At 39.6% G+C, this 25,168-nt stretch overlaps 1 protein-coding gene across 1 annotated transcript; it reads left to right on the top strand.

Annotated features, from left to right (window-relative positions):
• The first annotated feature begins 669 nt into the window (after positions 1–669).
• Positions 670–25,132, top strand: pdcd6 (programmed cell death 6). The gene is made up of 6 exons (XM_073488341.1): positions 670–914; positions 5,477–5,538; positions 20,916–20,960; positions 21,874–22,032; positions 23,517–23,626; positions 24,268–25,132. The coding sequence occupies exons 1-6, from the start codon at positions 832–834 to the stop codon at positions 24,364–24,366; spliced, it is 558 nt and encodes a 185-aa protein (XP_073344442.1). The 5' UTR covers positions 670–831; the 3' UTR covers positions 24,367–25,132.
• Positions 25,133–25,168: the final 36 nt, after the last annotated feature.

Consider the following 25,168-nt stretch of genomic DNA (forward strand, 5'->3'; position numbering starts at 1 on the left):
CTGCTTAGATGTTAATGCATCAAGGATAAAGATTCCATAACATAACATTTACATTTGCTTAGTTTGCTTATAACACAATGGAGATTATGTTTCCATCTGCATTGTTGTGTTGTCCTAGTGGTTGGCTGTTACAGAGCTGATAATCTTAAATAATGGTTAAGCAGTTAAGGGTAATTGAGTTTAAGGGGACTGTTGTGCCTTCGTGGAGATATGCACTCTACCTAGTGCCTTTCTAGTGTGCTAAGAAAAACTTGTAATGCTGTCATTTCATAACATGGTTTTAATATCCCACTACTACAAATGTTGTTGTTACAAACAAAAAAGTGCAAAAATGAAATTCAATATCCCTTTCCAAGTCAAGATCTGTCACTTTTACACTTTACAGGAAGAGAAAATGATTTTGATTAAGAAATAGTCAAATAATAAAAGATAAATGAGCAATTAACACGGTGATACAAGATCAGAACTTTATCATGTATTTTTGTTATATTTCGCTATGGCTTCAAACTTCTGGAGAGGGAATTTATTTATTTATTTATTTGATGGAAATGTTTAATTGATCATTTTAAAACACTCTTGTTTTGCTTTTCTAATTTTAAAAATCACTTTTATTACAGTTCCTATTTTTAAGCCGCTGAAAGGAAAGGAACATGTGACGTCAGCCTCCTTATGGGAAGTGGTGAATGATTGGCCACGCCTCTGTGCGCGAGGAGGCAGAGGCAGGTCGGGTGGTGGAGTCTGATTGAAGCCGTCCAGTAAAGAAACTACAGCAGGAGGAAGAGCAGTCCGTCGGCGTTACTTGCACATTTTTGACAGAGCACACCCTTTAAAATGGCGTACCACAGTCCGTACAAGGCTCCCCCACACATCAACGCTCCTCCGGACCAGGGCTTTCTGTGGAATATCTTCCAGAGGTGAGTGGCGGAGAGAGGCGGTTGGTTTCGCCGCCTTGTGCCTCTCTCACTCCGCTCCGCAGTGAACACTGCTGTCGTTTGAGGCGCGGAGAGGAACAGAGTGGGGCTGGGTGCTGGTGGTTTTCTTGACAGCTTTCTCTTTACTCTTGTTTCCTTCAAAACTATTTCTGGCATACGGAAGTGCCCCGCAGTGAAATTAGTGATTTGTCAGTTCTAAGGTTACCTCTCAGTTGTGGAGCTTCCTGGAAATACTACTGTAGTACAACACATAGGAAATAGCTAGTTACACGTCCTACAGCTGGTCGCGTTACAGTACATTAGAGTACTATACACAGTAGTTTTATGTAGCTTTTAATATTGGTGTTGAAATGAAGTAACAGGCTCAACCAGTGAGCTGGCTTCTGTAGCAGTGAGAGTTTACAAACTGGATCCAAGGACCTCCAGGAGTCCTTGAAGGCTTTTGTTCAGGGTACTCCCAGTAATACAGAGACACCTCAGTTGAATTCATTTAAAAACAGAGATATGAGAGGGTATTTTGTGAATGAATTCTTGCCTACTGTCTGTATCAGCACCGAGCCACCAGGGTTAAATCCTCTCAAGATGTGGTTTCCTAAAGAATTCTGACATTTGTGAGTCTATATGACGCAGTGTGTAATCATTTATTGGTCCCTGACATGAATGTATTCGTAAGATCAGACCATAACAACCAAAAACTGTATTATTTTTATTCTGAGCTGATGTTACAGTGTCAGCCGCAGCTTCCAAACGCTGATCGTCATCAATTTCACCATAGCCTGAGTCAAAAGTGTGTCAGCAGCTGAGAAGGTCACAGTTGTAGGCAGAGAGGGAAATAGTTGATATGTTTTGGCCCCTGGTAGTAGTAAGCTATAGAGTTATGTAATACTGCAGAGGATTTTTTTCCTGCTGCTTTGCTTTCTCACAACATTGAGATGCTGCACGCGTTGCAAGGCTTGAAACACCCTTAACGAATTATTTATGTGTGGCGCAAAAACCCCTCAGAAATTAGGCTGGATCATGTACACACTTTGTCTCATGTATATATATTTATTTCTCTTCATCTCTCTCACACATTCTTAATAATGCATGACTGCATCCACACGCCGCTTTACGTCATACAGATACGAGAATGTGACTGTCATGAGAACACACACAGTCATCCTCACTCACATGAACATTGTGCTGCAACATCTGCTGCCTCTTGGTGAATATCTGGCAGAGCGGCGCTGGAATTCCCTCAGTCATGTGACCAGAGTCAATAGAGCATAGTTGCACGGGAGGCCTCTCAATCTGTGTGACTTCCACGCTATGACTCACCCACTGTTGCACCGTCTTTTGCTAATCCATTCGGCTTAAGTCACACTTTGTAAGTGTCTTTATCCTCCTGTGTGATCATGGCTGGAGAAGAAATGAAGTCACATTTGTTCTGAAGCTGTTCGCTCCTATATTTTTAGATAAATTAAATTCCATGCCTCGACACGGGCTGAGTCATGAGGAAGCCATTGTCTTGTTTTGACTGCGTTCTAAAGAATGATGTTGGCATGACAAATATGTCACCCAACCCAAGAACAACATGAGGCTTTGAGTTGGATTTAGATCAGCAGTGCAGATTTGTTGCTATGCAAGCACAACAACATGTCCACTGCCAGTGTGCTACTGCTTGGCGATCTCAGAACATTTGGAATGACAACATATTCAAACTCGCTAGTAACAAATTAGGACTTGTAGGGGAGGGAATCTGGCTGTGTGTGAAATAAATGAAAAGGAGTGAGTCAGATTTTTACATACAGTTAAAGCAGATGTGATCACTGAAACATGTGGAAACAGACCAAAAATAATACGAAAGCTAGCAATGGGAACTGACTGTTGGACACCAGGTTTTCGTGAATGCAGCTTTTAGCTGGGAGTTTCTTTTCTTCTCTATGGGAGCCACAGTGACATCACCTCACTTTTGGACCATTTATGTGGAAAGTAGGGCAGCCTTTGTTCCGCAAGCCATATTCCAACCGTATTGCTTAATAGGAAACAGTGAAACATGGGAAAATCTGAGCAGGATAACCGACTCAGCCATGATGTTTTATGTCGTCCGGCTGCTTCACATAGAAAGTTCTGTATTTGACGGCATGAAAGATGGAAACGCCAGATGCTCAACGGTCTGTGCTGCAGGCAAGAGGGCACTTTAATGATGTTTTCAACTTTTCAGCTCGCTTTAGGTAAAAGTCTGGTGTGGTAACTTTCCCTTAGGTTGAGTGAGTGAGGCGGTAAGAGGGAAGTGGGAGAAAAAAATACACACAAACGTCTTTGAGTTAATCTGTGTTTGTGTAATCAGTGTTTGGTAAAGGTTGTTCCCCCACTCCCTGCACCACCAACCCACCACTCCTCACTTTTACTGTGACAAAGCTCTCATTTATAGAGGCTGTTTTCTTTTTCTCCAAGGAGACCACCTTATGTTTATTTTTCTTTATTTAGGTAGGGGGAAGGTACACAGGCCATATAGCTGATCACCGTGTAGAAAGCCTTGAAGGCTGCAGACATGGAGGGATGACGGCACATACAGTGTCACAGCTGGGAGCGGAAACCCAGCCCTCAAAGTCAGCACTGGGCTGGGCCTGTGGGTGGGGGGTGGGGGGTTCCCCGTCACCTCCCTGCCTCTTCCCCTCTGCTGGTATTCACAACGCATTTGTCGAGCATGCTCTGTGTCGACAGGTTGGGCCAGGAAGGTTGCTAAGGAACAACTGAGTCACTGGATGTTTGAGTAACATTCAAAATGTGAGGCCCGTTATATATGTGTCACTGTACAGCCTGTTAATGTTTTTATGTGTTTGCATCTCAGAGAAAGATAGGTCTTGGCTTGGAGTTGGGCTGTAAATACATCTTAGTAGTTGTCAGCTTTAGGGAGATGGTTTAACAATCAAAATAATCCTCTTACAGTTTTTAGATTTTTATGTCATATCATGCCTTTTTATCTGAGGGGGTTTCCCTCATGCTTGCTAATTCCACACTACCGGTTTGTTCATTTCATGACCTAAAAACTGTTGGATGTTGGTCAGGAGGAGATGATGACCAGATGATGATAATGATCCAGAAAGTATACTAGTCCATACAAGTTTATTGGCATTTATTAAACCTATGGGATAAGTTGACAGCCTGCTCATAATCATGTCTTCTTATGTTTCCTTTCTTTGATGGCAGTCGGTGATCCAGCTCCTCCGAAGAGTGGGTGTGTGTTTCAGCTTCTTCAGTTCTAGGTTTAAATTTGGACACAGCATTTGAAAATAATTTCTGTACTTAAAGAAGGGGAGCCCAATCCAATATCACTTATTCTTTTAAAACTAAACTGATTATCTTCGGGTTTTTGATTGTTGGTTATTATACCTTGTTTAACCAAACCGGGCAGGATTACAAACATGCATAAAACACACCGAACCTTTTGGAAATGTCCTTTTATTCAAGAACAAATTATAATAATAAACAAAAATACTATAGGAGAGCAGAAGCCTTAAAAATTATTGCATTTAATTAAACCAAAAACCACGCATTGCGAGCTATGCCATCCATCTCGGTTGAGAACAGAGAAATGTCTGGCCAAGTCCTCCACGAGTCATGCTCAGCACTCCCTCCTACCCCAACCGAAGCTTTGCATATTCACTGTTGATTACTACAGAAGCTCCGGAGCCCAAATAATGTTTTTTGGGACAGCCCTACCCAAAACTGACAGATTAATCAGTAATGAAAATAATCTTTAGGTGCAGCTCTGTTATTGATTAAAGTGACATTTATTTTCTTCATTAACTGATTAATTGTTTGGTCCATAAAATGTCAGGCAGTAATGAAAAATCATAATTTTTCAAAGGCTAAATTGACATTTGGAAGCTACAACCAGAGAATGTTTGGCATTTTTGCTCTGTCAAATGTTTTGTTGATTAGTCTTGATTAAACAACTTATTGTTTCAGATCGAAACCATGAAGGATAGATTACATTTTGTCATCATGTAAAATTCAAATGAATTCCTTCTCATGTTTAGATTTTTAAGGCACTTTGTCTTTATTTGATATAGTGATACAGGCCGGAAGCATGCAACTTTTTGGTTATATGGGGTTAACCGCTAAGCCACCAGCACAGCTGTAAACTCTTTTATGTTTTACTTCTTTTTAATTTGGTTTCACTTCTCACGTTAAAAGTATGTTACACTGTCTGAGATTCTCACAATCTGACACTATGCTGGTCGCACTGCAAGTTACTTGTACAGTTGCCAACATTCACTTTCACTTCTCTGTCTCAGGCTCAACAAACACACACACACACTCACAGCTTGTCTGGCCGGTCTCAGGGGAGCTGCCAGCGTAAAGGCCGCCTTGTGTGTCCTAATCATAGAACTCCATTCATTCTCTGTGAACTGTTGAAATACTGTCGACACGCGCTCCAAAGGATCAAGTTTCAGCTGGCGAGTGTTGATGCCCGCTCCCATTGTGTGTCAGAACGTGTGTGTGTTTGTGTGAAGTGGTTAATACAGGCGGTATCTAATCTGTGTTTTCCTCCCCAGGGTCGACAAGGACCGGAGTGGAGTGATATCAGACTCAGAGCTTCAGCAGGCCTTATCGAACGGTACGTATCAGTCTGACTGTTCAGCCACTCCCTTTTGGGTTTCTTTCTGTTCATTTGTGCTCTGTTCTCATCTTCCTCCTCTCCCTCAGTCTCCTTTCCTCTCTAACTTTTTCACACTTTTATTACTCCCTCTCTGCCTCTTTTTTGATGCCTCCGTCTCCCTCCCATCTCCGCGTTACACACCATTGCTCTCTCTTTGATTTAAGCAACTGTCAAGCCTTAAAGCAGGAAATGGTTTGTGATTTTATTTTTATCTTGGAGTGGCAGCTGAGCTGAATAGAAAATGAATGGAGTTTTATTTTTGTCCCAGAACAACAGGGAAGCAGGTGAAAAGTTCATCAGTTTAGCTTCAAAGAGAACGCTTTGATGCGCCTCAGTGTCCCTGATGACAGCTTCCTCAACACTGTAACCACTGCTGGTTGAAATTGTAGAACAGACTTATCACTACTTTTTTAGAGTCCCACCATGACGAAAAGTAAGGAGGGTGAGATCAGAAAGAGATTTTTTCCCCCGTATGTATCAGTTACCCTTGGTGGAGAAATTACAATTATAGTTAGAGATCTACAAGGTTTATCATGCAAGTAGTTGAATTGAATGAATGAATAAGAGCGATGCTTTACATTTAAAAAGTTTGGATGGTGGCTTTCTTACCTTTAACAAAAAACCTGAAACACAAATACAACAAAACGTGTATGGAATGGACTAAACGCCATGTTTTCCTCCTCTAACATAAGCTATGAACATTAACATGGTCACAAAACACATGGAAATATAAATGAATGTTTTTTTTTTCTTTGGCAATTGACAATGGTTTGACGTGTCTATAGTCAGGAATGAATGGACTCCTCTGTACGTTGGACGGTTATAGCCTCCACGTCGACCATTAATTCTTGATACTGGACACCTCGTCAGACATTATCCCTTAGGTAATGCATTAATAACCTCTATTTGGTTGTCCAAGTATCTGAGCTAAGCATCCAAAACAGGGATATATTGAAATTGACAGACTGATCTTAGATCTTCCTAATCATTAGGAATATCCTGATCAAGTTTTTTTTTTTCTTTTCTTTTTTTGGCCTTTTCCCAATCCAAGTACTTTCATGTTGGGTATCTGCCAATGAAGTCTAATCCAATACATATATTTACTGAAATATTGATGAAATATGTTATCTGACCCACTGAAGTAGCTAACAACAGCTGAAGCCTACTAAATGTGAAACACCTTATTTTTTATGAGCTACTTTAACCAAATACTTTAGGTCCTGATTAAAAACTATTAAGTTTATAAGCTTAAATAACGGATATTATATAAATAAAAGATTAACTGGGAGAATGTGACTCTGAAGTGATCCGCTAGAGAGGAGACGTCTCACTGTGTTGGAGTTGTTAGAAATCCACTCTGAATGTACGGCAGTGTAAGAGAGCGGAGATTCTTCGCTCACAGACTATGATCGGATTTTAATCAGCTATATTTTAGCAGATACCTAGCCATTAAAATATGCCTGGGTCTGCCCCAATGTCACTCTTTAGGAACAACTTGGGTCTTTGAATCATCTGTAGTTTAGACCAGTTTCTGAAATCTAAAATGTTTAAAAAATTGACTCAGGATTTCAAGTAAATCTTCCCCCGTTACGACTGTAAACTGCATATACACACTGCGCAAGAATGGAAAGCTTGACAGGCGAAGCTACAGTAACTAAAGGGGCGCGGAATTGTGAAATTGTAATCCAATGAGGATTGTTCCCTGGGCTGCAGAACGGGAGTTCATGTGAGAAAGATTGAATACTGAGAGGAAATAACTCACAAACTCAGCATGAAAAAGACCCAGGGATGGAACATGAGAATTAGAGCTGCTAGTGATGGAAGTGTACTTGCGCTGGTCCTGTGTTGCTCAGGAGGAGGAGGAGGAGGATTCGAACAGGATCAAGGCTTTAGTTCCCACCGGGGCCCTCTAAACAAAAAAGAAAACCTTGTGATTCTGCGAGGCAGTTTGGAGAGCGCTGTTGAATAAATGATACAGCAGGTCATCTTCTCTGCGCCAATCCTGGCAAGTGAAGTCAGTTTTACTCCTGCTTGGACAGAGAAGAGCATCAGGCTGGTAAAATATCTGTTTTCATGCCAACACACACAACACCGCACCAGCATCACTTCTTGACCTTCCTCTCAGTGAGACAGCAGGGTCGAAACACGCCACCGATGAATGAGATGCCCAGTGAGAGGAGCACAGGATGCCCAGAAAATGTAGCACTGGTTGATGTTTGTCTTCTCATTAAAATATAATAAGTTCCCCATCAAGTTTATGGCTGAATCGCTCAGGCAGCTTTTCAAAGACTTCTGAACAGATTACTCTCTTTGGAAACCCATTTTTTTCTGGGCACTTCAGAGGGAAAGCAAAAAAAAAAAGAAGTGTTGAAGCCAGCAGCAGCAGCAGTGAAAGAAGCTGTTATCAGGCTGCGCAGTGGCTCTGGCTCAGCATACTGATTAGTGTGTGAGTTTTTGCATGCACGCATGAGCGCTTGTGTTTATCTACAATATGTGTGTGTTATTCATTTTGTCTGCAATCATTCCAAGGGTCAGTAAGGAGCCTTTCTGTTTTTACAGACTTGGCGTGTGTGCCTTTTCTTCAGCGTTGGGTGCTTGTGTTCCTTGCTGCGTGCGTGCTTGTGGTGAACGGCAGGTTTTGCCGGTCTGGTCTGCGCCAGTTCATTAGGCTCACTGTGATATGAAACAGAGCCAGTGAGGCTGAACACACGCTGCACCTCATCCTGTCCTGCAGTGAAAGCGAGAGCCACCAAACCTGCCACAGTCTGTCTGTCTGTCGTCTAGGGCTGCAACTCACGATTATTTTCATTGACGATTAATCTGTTGATTATTTTCTCAATTAATCAATCAGGGTTTTGGTCGGAAATGTCGTTTCCTAAAGCCCACAATGTCACAACATTGTGGAGTAAAGGAGTAAAGAAACCAGAAAGTATTCACATTTAAGAAGCTGGAATCAGATAATTTTGACTTTATTTTCTAAAGAAATTACCAAAACCGATCAGTCATTTATCAAAATAATTGGGAGATTTGTTTAATAGCTGACAACTAATAGATGATTATGCATTGATGATGCATTAATCGTTGAAGCTCTGCTGTCCCCATGGCCCCACTGACTTGGCACATTCTTCTTTTATCTATATCAGTTTCACACCATCAGCCAACCTTTGTCTGCCATGTTGTTCCTCCTCCCTCAGGGGAGCAGAGTGCAGAGAGTATCAGGGCCCTGGAGGCTGGAGAGGCGAGGCAGGGGTTGTTGGCGCTTTGCTGATTACACTCCTCCATCCTCTGCTGTTTCTGCACCACATGCTCTCTCGTCCTCTCATCTCTCCTTCAGTACGCTGCCTTCAATAGCTATCTTTTTGCATTTCTAAAAAATCTGTCAGCCATGTTTCAATGATTCTGGTTTTTGTTTTTTCAAAGTAAAAACAATGCTTGTGTAGCTTTATGATCACAGTGACGATGATGTCACTGTGTCTTGTGTTACATACTGCATTATCAGCTTGACGTTGTCTCCCGCTGGCAGATCATCCTTTTGCTTGCATAAAATTAGAAACTAACAAAATTAGAGACTGAGAGTGGATGGACTTGTTTTGCAGCATCTCTCCTCTTCTCCTTTATCTTCTCTCATCTTTTATCACTATCTCAACTTGTCTCCTCCCTTCTATCCTCTCCGCCTCCTCTCCTCTCCTCTCCTCTCCTCTCCTCTCCTCTCCTCTCCTCTCCTCTCCTCTCCTCTCCTCTCCTCTCCTCTCCTCTCCATCTCCTCTCCTCTCCATCTCCTCTCCTCTCCTCTCCTCTCCGCCTCCTCTCCTCTCCTCTCCTCTCCTCTCCTCTCCTCTCCTCTCCTCTCCTCTCCTCTCCTCTCCTCTCCTCTCCTCTCCTCTCCTCTCCTCTCCTCTCCTCTCCTCTCCTCTCCTCTCCTCTCATCTCCTCTCCTCTCCTCTCCTCTCCTCTCCTCTCCTCTCTTATTTCATCTCCCCACAGTCCTCAGGAGGCTATGGCACCAGCTCAGTGCCCGCTGTGTCCTCTGTCTGTTTGTCCTCTCTCTCTCTAACTTTCTCTCTTTGTCTCTCGCCCATTCTCCCTTAGTCTCCACTTTCTCTCTCTTCTCCTCCCTCTCTCCATCCCTCTATCAGCTCTTGGTTTGAGAATGTATCATCCCTGATGAGACACGGATTGGCTTTGTGCCGCTCAAATGTATGTGCATGTCTGTGTTGTGTGTAGCTGCGCCATTTGCTATAAATATGGAATATTTGGCCTCCCCACGCTCAGCGGTGAGTAGACATCATACCAACTTGCCATCATGTTCCCCCTCTCTCCCGCGCACACAGATTTATACTCCTCCTTGAGTTATTTATTTAAGTGTGTAGGAGCAGTAATAGCCTCGAAAATTGCTGATCCAATTGAGAGAGCACATGCTTGCTGTGCAGATTGCAGAGTTGGCTGAATGGCTTGAGTCAAGGAGCTCCTTCAACAACTCTCTTACATCTGTGGCATTTTGTAAAACTCTGCTACACTGGAGTAAGGAGCCAGCAAGCATTGATTTTTGTCAGCCAACTTTGCAAAAAATCTTCTCCCTGTTATCAATCTTCAGTCCTGCTCAGCCATTTCTGTTACAGCTGAGCAGTGGATGAGATGCTTCATGCGCTCATTGACTCCGTGTTACACCCTGTGATTCTTATCTAATGCTGCGAGGCACCAGTGCTGATTATGAGTGACTGGATTCCTTGAGGCCAGCCTGCTACTGCATGTCTCACACATCATGAGTATTGTCTGGCATAACGCACAAAAACAAACAGAAACTGAGAACGACTTGCTGTATGACCCATTGGCCTGTGACTATTTCTAATGTTTCATGACGCATCCACGATGTCCTGGAGGTGTTTTTAAATATTGCATGCTACACAATCTCAGCTTTTAAAAATAGGACTTTCAGGATCTGGAAATTGGAATTGGGAATGATTCAGTACTGGTTATGATCCAATATTGGGTTCCGATACTGGCATAATTAACTTATTGTAGTGACCTCACCAATTCATGTACCGATCCAGAGACCATAGTCTAAATGATTACCAATTTCCCATTGGATTCTTTGAAATTCTCTCATTACTTTTGAACTCATGTTTAGAAATCCACTTACTAGTAGTAATATGAATCAAATTTAAATGTATTCCAAAGCTATTTATTTGTACTGTAGGTTTAATAGGCTTCACATACAAACAGGTTTAGGAGAGCGCATTGCTATGGCAATGCCTTGTTTTGAGAAGCTTAAACAAATCATGTACGCATTTGTATAGTGTTTGCTTTCAAAAGAAATGCTGTGTGGTTTACTACAGCCTCATGTAATCTTACATATAATACCAACAGTTATAAAAATAACAATGATGATAATAAAAATAATAATTAGGGCTGCAACTAATGAATACACTCACATTTGACTATTAGGTTGGTTCTTTTCTTCATTAATTATTTTGGTGTTTGGTCTTCAAAATGTCAGAAAGTGTAAAATGTCGATCAGTGTTTCCCAAAGCCCAAGAAGATGTCTTCTTTTATCCACAGCTTAAAGATATTCCGTTTACTGTTTACTTTATCTGATTGGAGTGTTTTTGAACCTTTCATTTTTACCTCCTTTTACTGTCTTGCCATCACATTTTTACCTTATAATTGATCATGGATAATGTATGCATGCATGGCGTGAATGAACATGACTACGTAGCAGGCTAAAACAAATATTAAAAGAAATACTAAACTAATTTGAATTTATGTATATAAATTAACTTATTTCACTGGTGGTTCCTGTACCACAGTTTGAGAAACAATGACTCAAATAAAATTATTCAAGAAAAAAGAGCTGTCAGTATCGGTTTTGGCAGATATCCAAACTAAGGAATCGGATCAATTGTATTTTTTTTACCGTTACATCTCAAACTTAAACCAGTCAGATCAGAATAAACCTCATGTGGCTCATGTGTGAAATGGCTCAAGTCTATGAAATGACTCTGCAGAGTGTATATAGCAGAAAATTCTGGCTTTGTGTGTCAAAGTTAATGTCCATGTGTGCTCACATATGTCGAGTGTGTGTGTCCAAGTGTCTCACTGAGCTCCAGCACAGCCGTTATATGCATGTGTACACACTGCGGTCACCTCACTCTGTTTTTCCATCAGCCTCCCTCTCTCCTCACCTCCCAGCCTCTCTCTCTCTCCTTTCTCCACCTCACCACTGGCAGTTAGGCTCCCCAGTGAGAGAGCCCAGTGTGTGGACTGGACAGAGGGTGTATTGTACCAGTTGGGCCATCAGACGCACACACAGACGCACACAAACATCTCAACCATACTGACCAGCTCAAACTGGGCCGCCGCAGTCTGTCTGGCATACATTGGTGACCTCGCAGCCAGCTACTGGTGTGAAAATTGTGTGTGTGACTGTGTGTGTGTGAGTAGAGGAATCAGTGTGGCTGTAAAGGTCAAAGCTTGTTCTTCTTCTCACTGCCTTTGGTCATGTTTGTGATGGCTCTAATGCTGGAGCAACATCATTGCAACAGGCGCTACAAAAAGATTTCTGATTCCTCTTTGTCTGTCTGATCGGCTGGACATCTTGCAGTTAACTTGAACTAGCATCCTAGCCACTGTTCGAAGCAAAAAACAAAACAATTTGCCTTTTCATAACACTGAGATCTGGATTTCTATGTCAGAGTAAAACACCTGGTTGTATTAATAAGTAGGCAAGTTTTGTTACTCACTGATATAGTGGAAAGAAAGCCGGTTTTGAACCGTCTCAGGTTCCGCTGGAAATGGGGAACACATATCAGCGGGGCAACAAACTTTAACATAACACCAGTTCTTGGTTAATCTCGGTTTCTTTCACTCTCCTTCTTCACCTTCTTTGCCTCCTACATCATCAGGGTTATTTTTCTTTTGCAGTGAAGAGTTTCCACAGTTATTCCAGTTATTCCATCATAACCCGTGGATCTTGAGCAGGGAAACAGTGCATCTTCCTGTTTTGTTTGTGCAATGGCAGGCAGTGCTTTTGTTGTGCTGTAATATGACCTTCTGTTTTCTGTGAAATATCCAGCCTAATACCATAGTGAAAGCAAGGTTTATAGTGAGCCAATCTATACCCGGATGGTGTCATATTTCTACAGCCATTACACCGCCCAATCAGTATTTACTTCAGAACGATACGTAGAAGTAAAAAAGTTGTCTATTGCAGTTTAAGTAGAGCTCAGCCGACACATCAGTCAGGCCTGTATATTGGCTGATATTACTTAATTGCAGACAGTAGAAAAATATCAGAGATTAGTCTGAGGTAATTTACAAACAGTAAGTCCATTATAGAGTTTTGGCTTTCACCGGACTGAACTGCAGCAAGTAAACACACAGCAGTCACTCTGACTTAGTTCTACAAATTGCTGCTGCATCAGTACGTTTATGATATTTTATGTTTGTTGCTTTCGATCAGGATTGCAATAAAAGTACAATATAAGAATATAGATTCTGGCCCAAACACCAGTTCCAGTACGAGCCTCAGGCCTGGTCCCAGACCAGCTCTACCCACAGTCCCAGACAGACTCACACATCAATAAAACAAACCTGAAGAGGAAGGAATTGTTGAGTGTCTTCTTTGAACACTGAAGTAAAATCTTCCCAAAATGTCTTTAAGTCCTAAACTCATTTATTTCCAATTTATTTGGACATTTTATGGACCTTTTTAAAGATGGAATCCAGGTCAAAATAAATAAAATACAAAAAAAAACCCATTTTGCTTGCAACCTTTTTATTTAAATGAGGTTCTCTATTTCAAAGAGCTCCTATCTAAGCTCTTATAGCTCGCGCTGCAAACCTGCTTACTGCTGGCATAGCTAAAGTGTGGAGGGAAATCAAAAACAAGCTGGAACAGGCACAGCGTGAAAAAAGCTCCATACTTCGCCGAGGAGATGTTAAAATCCTGCAGATGCTGTTTAAAGGTCTGTAGATAGAGTTTCAGGGAGGGATCTTAGGTCAGCAAAAGTAGGCGAGAGAGTTCAGGTTACTGCAACACAAACTAAACTGCAAATGTTTTGTGCGCCTTTTCATCTCCTCTGGTCAATTCTCCTTTGTTGCCTCTGTTCATCTGGTTATCTCTCTTCTTTCTTCTCTTTTATGGGTTCTTTTGGTCTCTCTCATCTCGTCTCCTCTGCATCCTCCCATGCTCTCTCCTCTTTATTTCTGGTCCTGAACTGTCGGGCCTCTCGGTGATAAAGTGAGATGGTGAGTCAGCAAGGATTTAGATACCCTGATAAATCTCAGCGTCTTGAGAGAGTGTGAAGTAGACCATAAAGTATAAACACCCTGCTGAACTAAAGCACAATCAGTCTTTTTCCTGAGCGTTATAAGTGACAGGTGGATTCACATATGATTGAAGAGTTTGTCCTGTAGGTGAGAAATGACCGTTTTATGTGTTTGGGGGGGGCGGAAGGCCATAAAATGTCACCAAACTTTTAAGTCTTTTTTAAAAACAACTTTGACTTAGTTTTACGTCTGTTGTGATGAAATATAATGATGCATTCACACGTCATCAACTCCTTCCTTAATGTGATTTCTGCTATTTGGTCAATGCTTTTATCCTCCTCTCTTGTGAGTGCATTATCAGTGTGGGTGGCTGCTGTGGGAACTGAACATGACCCCTGCCCGTCATTTGTCTACACACAGATCGTTACTACTTCACGAACAAAATGCCAACCAATATAACAGGCAGAGGTGGCTGCCTACTACCGTTATCTCTCTATTAGGGGTGGGAATCACCAGAGCTCCAATATATCACATTACTTAAGCCACAATATGATATTATTGTGATTTTTAAAGGCCCCTTTTTTTAGGTTCATACTTTTATTGTTGATGTCTACTTGAAAATGTTTTCATTAAATGCTTTAATGTTCAAAAAACACATTTCACTTTTCTCATACTTTCTATTCCTGAGGCACCTCTATTCACCCTCTGTCAATGCTCTATTTTAGTGCCTGTCTCTTTAAGGCCCTCTTCCCGAAAAGCCCAGTCTTGCGGTGATTGGTCAGCTCTCACAGGCCTGAGCCACTTTGATATATACCAGCACACAGTAGAAATACACAGTATACATACCCAATACACAGCACACAGCAGAAATACACAGTAGAAATACACAGTAGAAATACACAGCACACAGTAGAAATACACAGTAGAAATACACAGAAATACACATCACACAGTAGAAATACACAGAAATACACAGCACACAGTAGAAATACACAGAAATACACAGCACACAGTAGAAATACACAGTAGAAATACACAGCACACAGTAGAAATACACAGCAGAAATACACAGCACACAGTAGAAATACACAGTAGAAATACACAGTAGAAATACACACCACACAGTAGAAATACACAGCAGAAATACACAGCACACAGTAGAAATACACAGTAGAAATACACAGTAGAAATACACAATAGAAATACACATCACACAGTAGAAATACACAGTAGAAATACGCAATAGAAATACACAGAAATACACAGCACACAGTAGAAATACACAGTAGAAATACACAGAAATACACAGCACACAGTAGAAATACTCAGCACACAGTAGAAATACACAATAGAAATACACATCACACAGTAGAAATACACAGAAATACACAGCACACAGTAGAAATACACAGCAGAAATACACAGAAATACACAGCACACAGTAGAAATACACAGAAATACACAGCAGAAATACACATCACACAATAGAAATACACAGTAGAAATACACAGCACACAGCAGAAATACACAGTAGAAATACACATCACACAGTAGACATACACAGAAATACACAGCACACAATAGAAATGCACACCACACATTAGAAATACACAGTAGAAATACACAGAACTACACATCACACAGTAGAAATACACAGTAGAAATACACAGAAATACACAGCACACAATAGAAATACACAGCACACATTAGAAATACACAGTAGAAATACACAGCACACAGTAGAAATACACAGCAGAAATACACAGCACACAGTAGAAATACACCGTAGAAATAGACAGAAATACACAGCACACAATAGAAATACACACCACACATTAGAAATACACAGTAGAAATACACAGAAGAAATACACAGAAATACACATCACACAGTAGAAATACACAGAAATACACAGCACACAGTAGAAATACACAGCAGAAATACACACCACACAGTAGAAATACACAGCAGAAATACACAGCACACAGTAGAAATACACAATAGAAATACACGTCACACAGTAGAAATACACAGTAGAAATACGCAGTAGAAATACACAGAAATACACAGCACACAGTAGAAATACACAGTAGAAATACATAGCAGAAATACACAATAGAAATACACATCACACAGTAGAAATACACAGTAGAAATACGCAGTAGAAATACACAGAAATACACAGCACACAGTAGAAATACACAGTAGAAATACACACCACACAGTAGAAATACACAGCAGAAATACACAGCACACAGTAGAAATACACAGTAGAATTACACAATAGAAATACACAGCAGAAATACACATCACACAGTAGAAATACACAGTAGAAATACACAGAAATACACAATAGAAATACACAGTAGAAATACACAGAAATACACAATAGAAATACACAGTAGAAATACACAGAAATACACAATAGAAATACACAGCACACAGTAGAAATACACAGCAGAAATACACAATAGAAATACACATCACACAGTAGAAATACACAGTAGAAATACACAGAAATACACAATAGAAATACACAGCACACAGTAGAAATACACAGTAGAAATACACATTAGAAATACACAGCACACAGTAGAAATACACAGTAGAAATACACAGAAATACACAGCACACAATAGATATACACAGCACACAGTAGAAATACACAGTAGAAATACACAGAAGAAATACACAGAAATACACATCACACAGTAGAAATACACAGAAATACACAGCACACAGTAGAAATACACAGCACACAGTAGAAATACACAGTAGAAATACACAATAGAAATACACATCACACAGTAGAAATACACAGTAGAAATACGCAGTAGAAATACACAGAAATACACAGCACACAGTAGAAATACACAGTAGAAATACATAGCAGAAATACACAGCACACAGCAGAAATACACAGTAGAAATACACATCACACAGTAGAAATACACAGAAATACACAGCACACAATAGAAATGCACACCACACATTAGAAATACACAGTAGAAATACACAGAACTACACATCACACAGTAGAAATACACAGCACACAGTAGAAATACACAGCAGAAATACACACCACACAGTAGAAATACACAGCAGAAATACACAGCACACAGTAGAAATACACAATAGAAATACACGTCACACAGTAGAAATACACAGAAATACACAGCACACAGTAGAAATACACAGTAGAAATACACACCACACAGTAGAAATACACAGCAGAAATACACAGCACACAGTAGAAATACACAATAGAAATACACGTCACACAGTAGAAATACACAGTAGAAATACGCAGTAGAAATACACAGAAATACACAGCACACAGTAGAAATACACAGTAGAAATACATAGCAGAAATACACAATAGACATACACATCACACAGTAGAAATACACAGTAGGAATACGCAGTAGAAATACACAGAAATACACAGCACACAGTAGAAATACACAGCAGAAATACACAATAGAAATACACATCACACAGTAGAAATACACAGTAGAAATACACAGAAATACACAATAGAAATACACAATAGAAATACACAGAAATACACAATAGAAATACACAGCACACAGTAGAAATACACAGCAGAAATACACAATAGAAATACACATCACACAGTAGAAATACACAATAGAAATACACAGTAGAAATACACAGAAATACACAATAGAAATACACAGCACACAGTAGAAATACACAGTAGAAATACACATTAGAAATACACAGCACACAGTAGAAATACACAGTAGAAATACACAGAAATACACAGCACACAATAAAAATACACACCACACAGTAGAAATACACAGTAGAAATACACAGAAGAAATACACAGAAATACACAGCACACAGTAGAAATACACAGTAGAAATACACAATAGAAATACACATCACACAGTAGAAATACACAGTAGAAATACGCAGTAGAAATACACAGAAATACACAGCACACAGAAGAAATACACAGTAGAAATACATAGCAGAAATACACAGCACACAGCAGAAATACACAGTAGAAATACACATCACACAGTAGAAATACACAGAAATACACAGCACACAATAGAAATGCACACCACACATTAGAAATACACAGTAGAAATACACAGAACTACACATCACACAGTAGAAATACACAGCACACAGTAGAAATACACAGCAGAAATACACAGCACACAGTAGAAATACACAGTAGAAATACACAGCACACAGTAGAAATACACAGCAGAAATACACAGCACACAGTAGAAATACACAGTAGAAATACACAGCACACAATAGAAATACACACCACACATTAGAAATACACAGTAGAAATACACAGAACTACACATCACACAGTAGAAATACACAGTAGAAATACACAGAAATACACAGCACACAATAGAAATACACAGCAGAAATACACAGCACACAGTAGAAATACACAGTAGAAATACACAGAAATACACAGCACACAATAGAAATACACAGCACACATTAGAAATACACAGTAGAAATACACAGAAATACACATCACACAGTAGAAATACACAGAAATACACAGCACACAGTAGAAATACACAGTAGAAATACACAGCACACAGTAGAAATACACAGCAGAAATACACAGCACACAGTAGAAATACACAGTAGAAATACACAGCACACAATAGAAATACACACCACACATTAGAAATACACAGTAGAAATACACAGAACTACACATCACACAGTAGAAATACACAGTAGAAATACACAGAAATACACAGCACACAATAGAAATACACAGCACACATTAGAAATACACAGTAGAAATACACAGCACACAGTAGAAATACACAGCAGAAATACACAGCACACAGTAGAAATACACAGTAGAAATAGACAGAAATACACAGCACACAATAGAAATACACACCACACATTAGAAATACACAGTAGAAATACACAGAAGAAATACACAGAAATACACATCACACAGTAGAAATACACAGAAATACACAGCACACAGTAGAAATACACAGTAGAAATACACACCACACAGTAGAAATACACAGCAGAAATACACAGCACACAGTAGAAATACACAGTAGAAATACACAATAGAAATACACGTCACACAGTAGAAATACACAGTAGAAATACGCAGTAGAAATACACAGAAATACACAGCACACAGTAGAAATACACAGTAGAAATACATAGCAGAAATACACAATAGAAATACACATCACACAGTAGAAATACACAGTAGAAATACGCAGTAGAAATACACAGAAATACACAGCACACAGTAGAAATACACAGTAGAAATACACAGCAGAAATACACGATAGAAATACACGTCACACAGTAGAAATACACAGAAATACACAGCACACAGTATAAATACACAGTAAAAATACACAGAAATACACAGCAGAAATACACATCACACAATAGAAATACACAGCACACAGCAGAAATACACAGTAGAAATACACAGCACACAGTAGAAGTACACAGCAGAAATACACAGCACACAGTAGAAATACACAGTAGAAATACACAGAAATACACAGCACACAATAGAAATACACAGCACACAGTAGAAATACACAGTAGAAATACACAGAAATACACATCACACAGTAGAAATACACAGCACACAGTAGAAATACACAGTAGAAATACACAGCACACAGTAGAAATACACAGTAGAAATACACAGCACACAGTAGAAATACACAGTAGAAATACACACCACACAGTAGAAATACACAGCAGAAATACACAGCACACAGTAGAAATACACAGTAGAATTACACAATAGAAATACACAGCAGAAATACACATCACACAGTAGAAATACACAGTAGAAATACACACCACACAGTAGAAATACACAGCAGAAATACACAGCACACAGTAGAAATACACAGTAGAATTACACAATAGAAATACACAGCAGAAATACACATCACACAGTAGAAATACACAGTAGAAATACGCAGTACAAATACACAGCACACAGTAGAAATACTCAGCACACAGCAGAAATACACAGTAGAATTACACAATAGAAATACACTTCACACAGTAGAAATACACAGTAGAAATACACAGAAATACACAGCACACAGTAGAAATACACAGCAGAAATACACAGAAATACACAGCACACAGTAGAAATACACAGAAATACACAGCGCACAGCAGAAATACACAGTAGAAATACACAGAAATACACAGCAAACAATAGAAATGCACACCACACATTAGAAATACACAGTAGAAATACACAGAAATACACAGCAAACAATAGAAATGCACACCACACATTAGAAATACACAGTAGAAATACACAGAACTACACACCACACATTAGAAATACACAGTAGAAATACACAGAAATACACAGCACACAGTAGAATTACACAGTAGAAATACACAGCACACAGTAGAAATACACAGCACACAGTAGAAATACACAGTAGAAATACACAATACACCGTATAAGTACACCGTACACATACCCAGTACACTGTACACATACCCAGTACACAGCACACATACCCAATACACAGTAAAAATTCACATTATACATACCCAGCACACAGTAAAAATTCACAGTATACATACCCAGCACACAGTATACATACACAGCACACAGTAGAAAACAACATCCCTTAATTGGTATCTTGTGATACAGCAGTGGTCTTAAAAATAAATATGGGCACTTAAAGATATTTATCTTGAGAAATTTTTGTGATTAAGCCAAAATAATGAAATCTTAACCATCTGAGGATAATGGTCCTAAAAAAATATTAGCAGCTGCTCTCAGCTTCTGTAGTTGGCAGTCTAACAACTCTCTACTGAAAACTTACAGTATGAGCTTTGCCTCATAATTGTCCTCTGTGGAGCTGGATTATCTGTTGTGTTTTATAACGATATCTTCTGTGTTTTTATCTGCAATACAAGTAAAGTTATACATGTTTTTAATGTTGTTGTCCAATAGATACTAAAATAGCCCAGTAACCTCACTGGGCCGGTATGTCTTTAACTGGTTTTGTTCTGACTCACAGGCACATGGACTCCTTTCAACCCAGTGACGGTGCGCTCCATCATATGTAAGTAGCTGCTAACAAAGACATGCTTGTTGTTTATTTGCCTCCTCTCCATGACGGCCCGACAAATTAATTCAGTTTTGAGCGGTCTGAGAGCAGGAATATACTTATCTTGGCTTCAGTAAGTGCTGCTCTAGTGGAAACCTGCAGCCATCAATAAAAGAAGGAGGAGGAGAGAGCATCTGGAGGAAATGGGAAAGTTTGTCTCAAAAGGCAGCAGCCGATTGCCTCGGACTCCAAATAACGATCTGTTTACACTCTAGTTGTTATATACAGCTGAGGTTAAAAACTCTGCTGTGTAGTCAAGGGCTATGGCTTTTTAATTTTACTAATGTAGGTCTGACCACTTCACCACAAATAAAGCTGCCTTTGTACTTTGAGTTTTTAGGTGTATATCTCTTCTTGAATCTGAAAGAATGTGGCTGATTTATTATCTACCTTTAAACTCACATTTTGCACGTTTGCTTCCAGTTTAGACAAAAATATGCCAAAAATATCGTTCCCCGGGTCTCATGTGTACTTTGTTCCATTTTTGTTGTGCAACTTGCGAAGTAAATCCCTCTAATTCCATCGCTTCACCATCCCACTGTACCATACTCTGTAAATCTATTGTTTAATAGTCCCCCCAGCAAGAATCCTGTGATAACACTCCTTTTGTTGGGAGGTAATTGGATTGAACCGCACAGGGGTGAGGAGTGGAGTACTGTTGGGGAGGATCAAGCAGTCTTATGAGGCAGGAGTTAGTCAAGTGTGAGACTCACAGTTTACACTTTTCTGCTCTCTGACAGCCATTTAAAACTGTTCAGTGTTGTTTTTGCTTTCACGTCACAGGATTGGTTCCAACTGTGTGCTGGAGTCCAACATGTCAAGAGTTGTGTGTATTAATGCCTTTAACCTCTTCCGCCTCTCTCTTCAGCCATGTTCGACAGGGAAAATAAAGGCGGGGTCAACTTCAATGAGTTCGCCGGCGTGTGGAAATACATCACAGACTGGCAGAACATCTTCAGGACCTACGACAGGGACAACTCGGGCTTCATCGATAAGAACGAGCTCAGGCAGGCACTAACTGGATTCGGTGAGCAGCAAAGTATGCTTGTTAATTTCAGTTTGGTGACTGTGGTGGAGGGCTCCATTGCTGTCTGTAGAAGGGTCCTTTCTCTGTGTCAAAAGGTCAGATTCTGTCTTTTCAGTAGCTCTCTGTTTGTTTTTGGAAATTGTTTATTAAAGGAATAGTTTGGAATTTTATCCTTAATTTATACTCAGTCACCGCTCATGTTTTATATACTTGATAGGTTCGCAAACGTTCATTGTTATTTTTTGCAACAACACACAAATAGAGATGTACTGATGAGTCAAAAGACAATTAATTGGCAACTATTTTGAAAAGAACATCAGGATTTGCTGCTAATCTGTGCCATTTACGATAGTTGATGAAGAGTCTTTAGGTTTGGACTGTTGGTTGGGCAAAAAATCTACTTGAAGATGTCAATTCTTTCACATTTTATAGACTAAATGATTAATCAGTTATTGATATAATCAGCAGGTTAATCAATAATGAAAATAATTGTTAGTTGCAGCCTTACACGCTAGGGTTTTAGAAAAAATACAGAAATTTCCACAAAAAAAAACAAAACAACCATAATTGTCAAAAGTTGTTGCACTATTGTTATTGTGATGAACCAGAATTTACAGATGAAGACTTGCAACATACAGTTGGAGGAGAAACTGCACACATTTGAAGAATGGAAGCTTTTTTGCCATAAACAAGGGTTTTGGATTTGTCCTCTACTAATTACAGAAATTACAAATAAAAAATGAAAATTTCTAAAATTTAAAAACTGTTCAATCTGTCATTGATTTTCGCTTTGGTTTGGTTTATTTTGCTCAATTCAGTGTATGATTTCCAAAACAATTGTACAAGACACATAACACACTTTTATCCACTATGCACACTGCATAAATAAAACAAGAGCAAGAAGAAGAGAAACTCCTATCACCTGCTGCTTTCTTAATAATAACGTAAAATAATGTAGATACAGATGGCCAACCCTTCTTTGTTTGTTTTTGTGATTGTGTCACGTGTTTATGTGTAAAAGCGCCTACAGCTAAATCCCTAAAGTCTCCTGTTTAAGTTCAGTAAATGCCAGAAGAGCCATAATCAATATGTTGTTGAAACTGAGATGTCGCTGACAATATATGTCAGTTAAAACTGCAGTAAAGGCTGAGTGATAAGGACGTATTATACTGATGGAGGCAGTACTGTGAAGACATCCTTTCATTTGACCTTATCATTCTTAACTACTGTCACAAGCTGTTCATCTGCTGCAGCCGGTGTGCACCAGCACAGCTCCAAGTCGTCTACAGCTCTACAGCAACAGTTTCAAAATGTTCTCCTCCACTGTGAAGTCATCACATGGTCAAGTTTTTTTCTACTTAAGACTTGTTCCCTTCCACGACTTAGGAGCCTCGGGTGCTGTAAAGCTGTGTAGGTGATCATACTGGGGAATTTAAAATCCATGTCCTGTATATTGTTAATGTGTTATTTCCTGTTTTGTGCAGGGTATCGTCTATCAGACCAGTTCTATGGCACGCTGATAGAAAAGTTCGACCGCCAGAGGAAGGGACAGGTTGCCTTCGATGACTTCATCCAGTGCTGTATTGTACTACAGGTAACAGATTCACACTAAATTAAAAAAACACAAAAAAAACTGAATGCACATACATGAATATATGATGTCCTTGGGTTTTGCACTTGAATCACAACAAGGCTACTCTTGCATTCATAAGATTCAAAGGGAGGGTTTAATTATGCAAACGCATTACAGTCTTCCCTTTTAGATTATTAATCTCTTGTGGAAGCTCCACTTGAGCCTGCTGCTTGTTCTGTTCCGGTAATTTCACACACACACACACACACACACACACACACACACACACACACACACACACACACACACACACAGCTGAGTGGAAGCTGCCAAGTGTGACTATAACCTTTCATTAATACAGTAGCTGAAGCAGCTCTTTCAGGTACACTAGGAGAGTAAAATAACAGCTGCTTTTGAAGTGCCCCTCTCAAGGTGTCACAATAGCTCTAGCTCCGCTTTATTTGGCACTTTTCCAGACCTAGATTTGAAGGAGTGACCTTGTGTTGCTATATTTGAATCTTAAATGTGATATGACGTAAAAATTGTGAATAAAACAATGAGGTTTCAATATGACACCGAATCTGTAAGATATTCATGGTGTATTGGAGACTTTGGAGCAATCTGTTCATATTAATTCACTCTTTTTTGCCTCTTTTCTACAGAGGTTGACTGACGTGTTCAGGCGGTACGACACAGACCAGGATGGCTGGATCCAGGTTTCATATGAACAGTATCTATCCATGGTCTTCAATATAGTATAACGCACACGGATCACCACAGAAGAGCACAACTGGACACAACTGTGCCAAAGCTAGCGGCACCTCCCGGATGTTTGCCATGGTGGACACTACAAGATTTTTTTAAACTTTACTTTAGCCCAGTTGTGCTATTTCACACAAATTTATAGAAATGAACACACCAAAATATGAAAAACAAGATAGTATTTGTTTTGAGGTCCAACTACAATGCTTGACGTATATAAAAAAATCTTGTAGTGTTTTGTTGAATGACCAATCTGAGCTACATCTGTGTTGGGGTTGGGGAATTGAATGGACACACCTTGTCTTTCTGTCTGTCAGTCTGTCTGTTATTGTCGACAACCTTTTTAATGTCTTAACTTTAATTGATACAATTAAAAAATATTAACTCTGCTGAGAGTTAAAACGATGCATTGTAAATATGATTTAAGATGCATTGCATGCTTTTCAGGGAAATTTAGCCCCACGTCGAAGCATGCTTTCCCTTTCTCTTGTCTTTTCCTCAGCCCTATTTTGCTCAAAGCCATGTTTACAAAAACAGTGAAGGCAGGTAATGTTCTGCTTCGAGATTCACTGACATGCCAGCTTACATGCCATATTTGTACAAACTTATTTTTAACAGCGACTCTTCAAATGTTAGAACATATAATTTTTGGTAGAGGGGTTAAGCATAATGCCTTTTAGTATGGCTTATTTTTTGTGCATGATGCCTTAAAATGTGTAAAAACAACACAAAAAGAGAAATCTTTTATTAAAAAAACTGAAAATCTTTGGTGGAGTTGTCTCATTATTTACAGGCCCACAG

Source organism: Pagrus major, chromosome 19 (genome assembly GCF_040436345.1).
Source record: "Pagrus major chromosome 19, Pma_NU_1.0".
NCBI classification, from domain to species: Eukaryota; Metazoa; Chordata; class Actinopteri; order Spariformes; family Sparidae; genus Pagrus; species Pagrus major.

What these genes read in the sequence shown, in the direction of transcription:
- pdcd6 (XM_073488341.1), top strand. Translation starts at nt 832, where the DNA reads ATGGCGTACCACAGTCCGTACAAGGCTCCCCCACACATCAACGCTCCT. An exon ending in TCAGCAGGCCTTATCGAACG is followed by an intron (nt 5,539 to 20,915) that starts GTACGTATCAGT and finishes TCTGACTCACAG; the next exon opens with GCACATGGACTCCTTTCAAC. An exon ending in AGTGCTGTATTGTACTACAG is followed by an intron (nt 23,627 to 24,267) that starts GTAACAGATTCA and finishes TCTTTTCTACAG; the next exon opens with AGGTTGACTGACGTGTTCAG.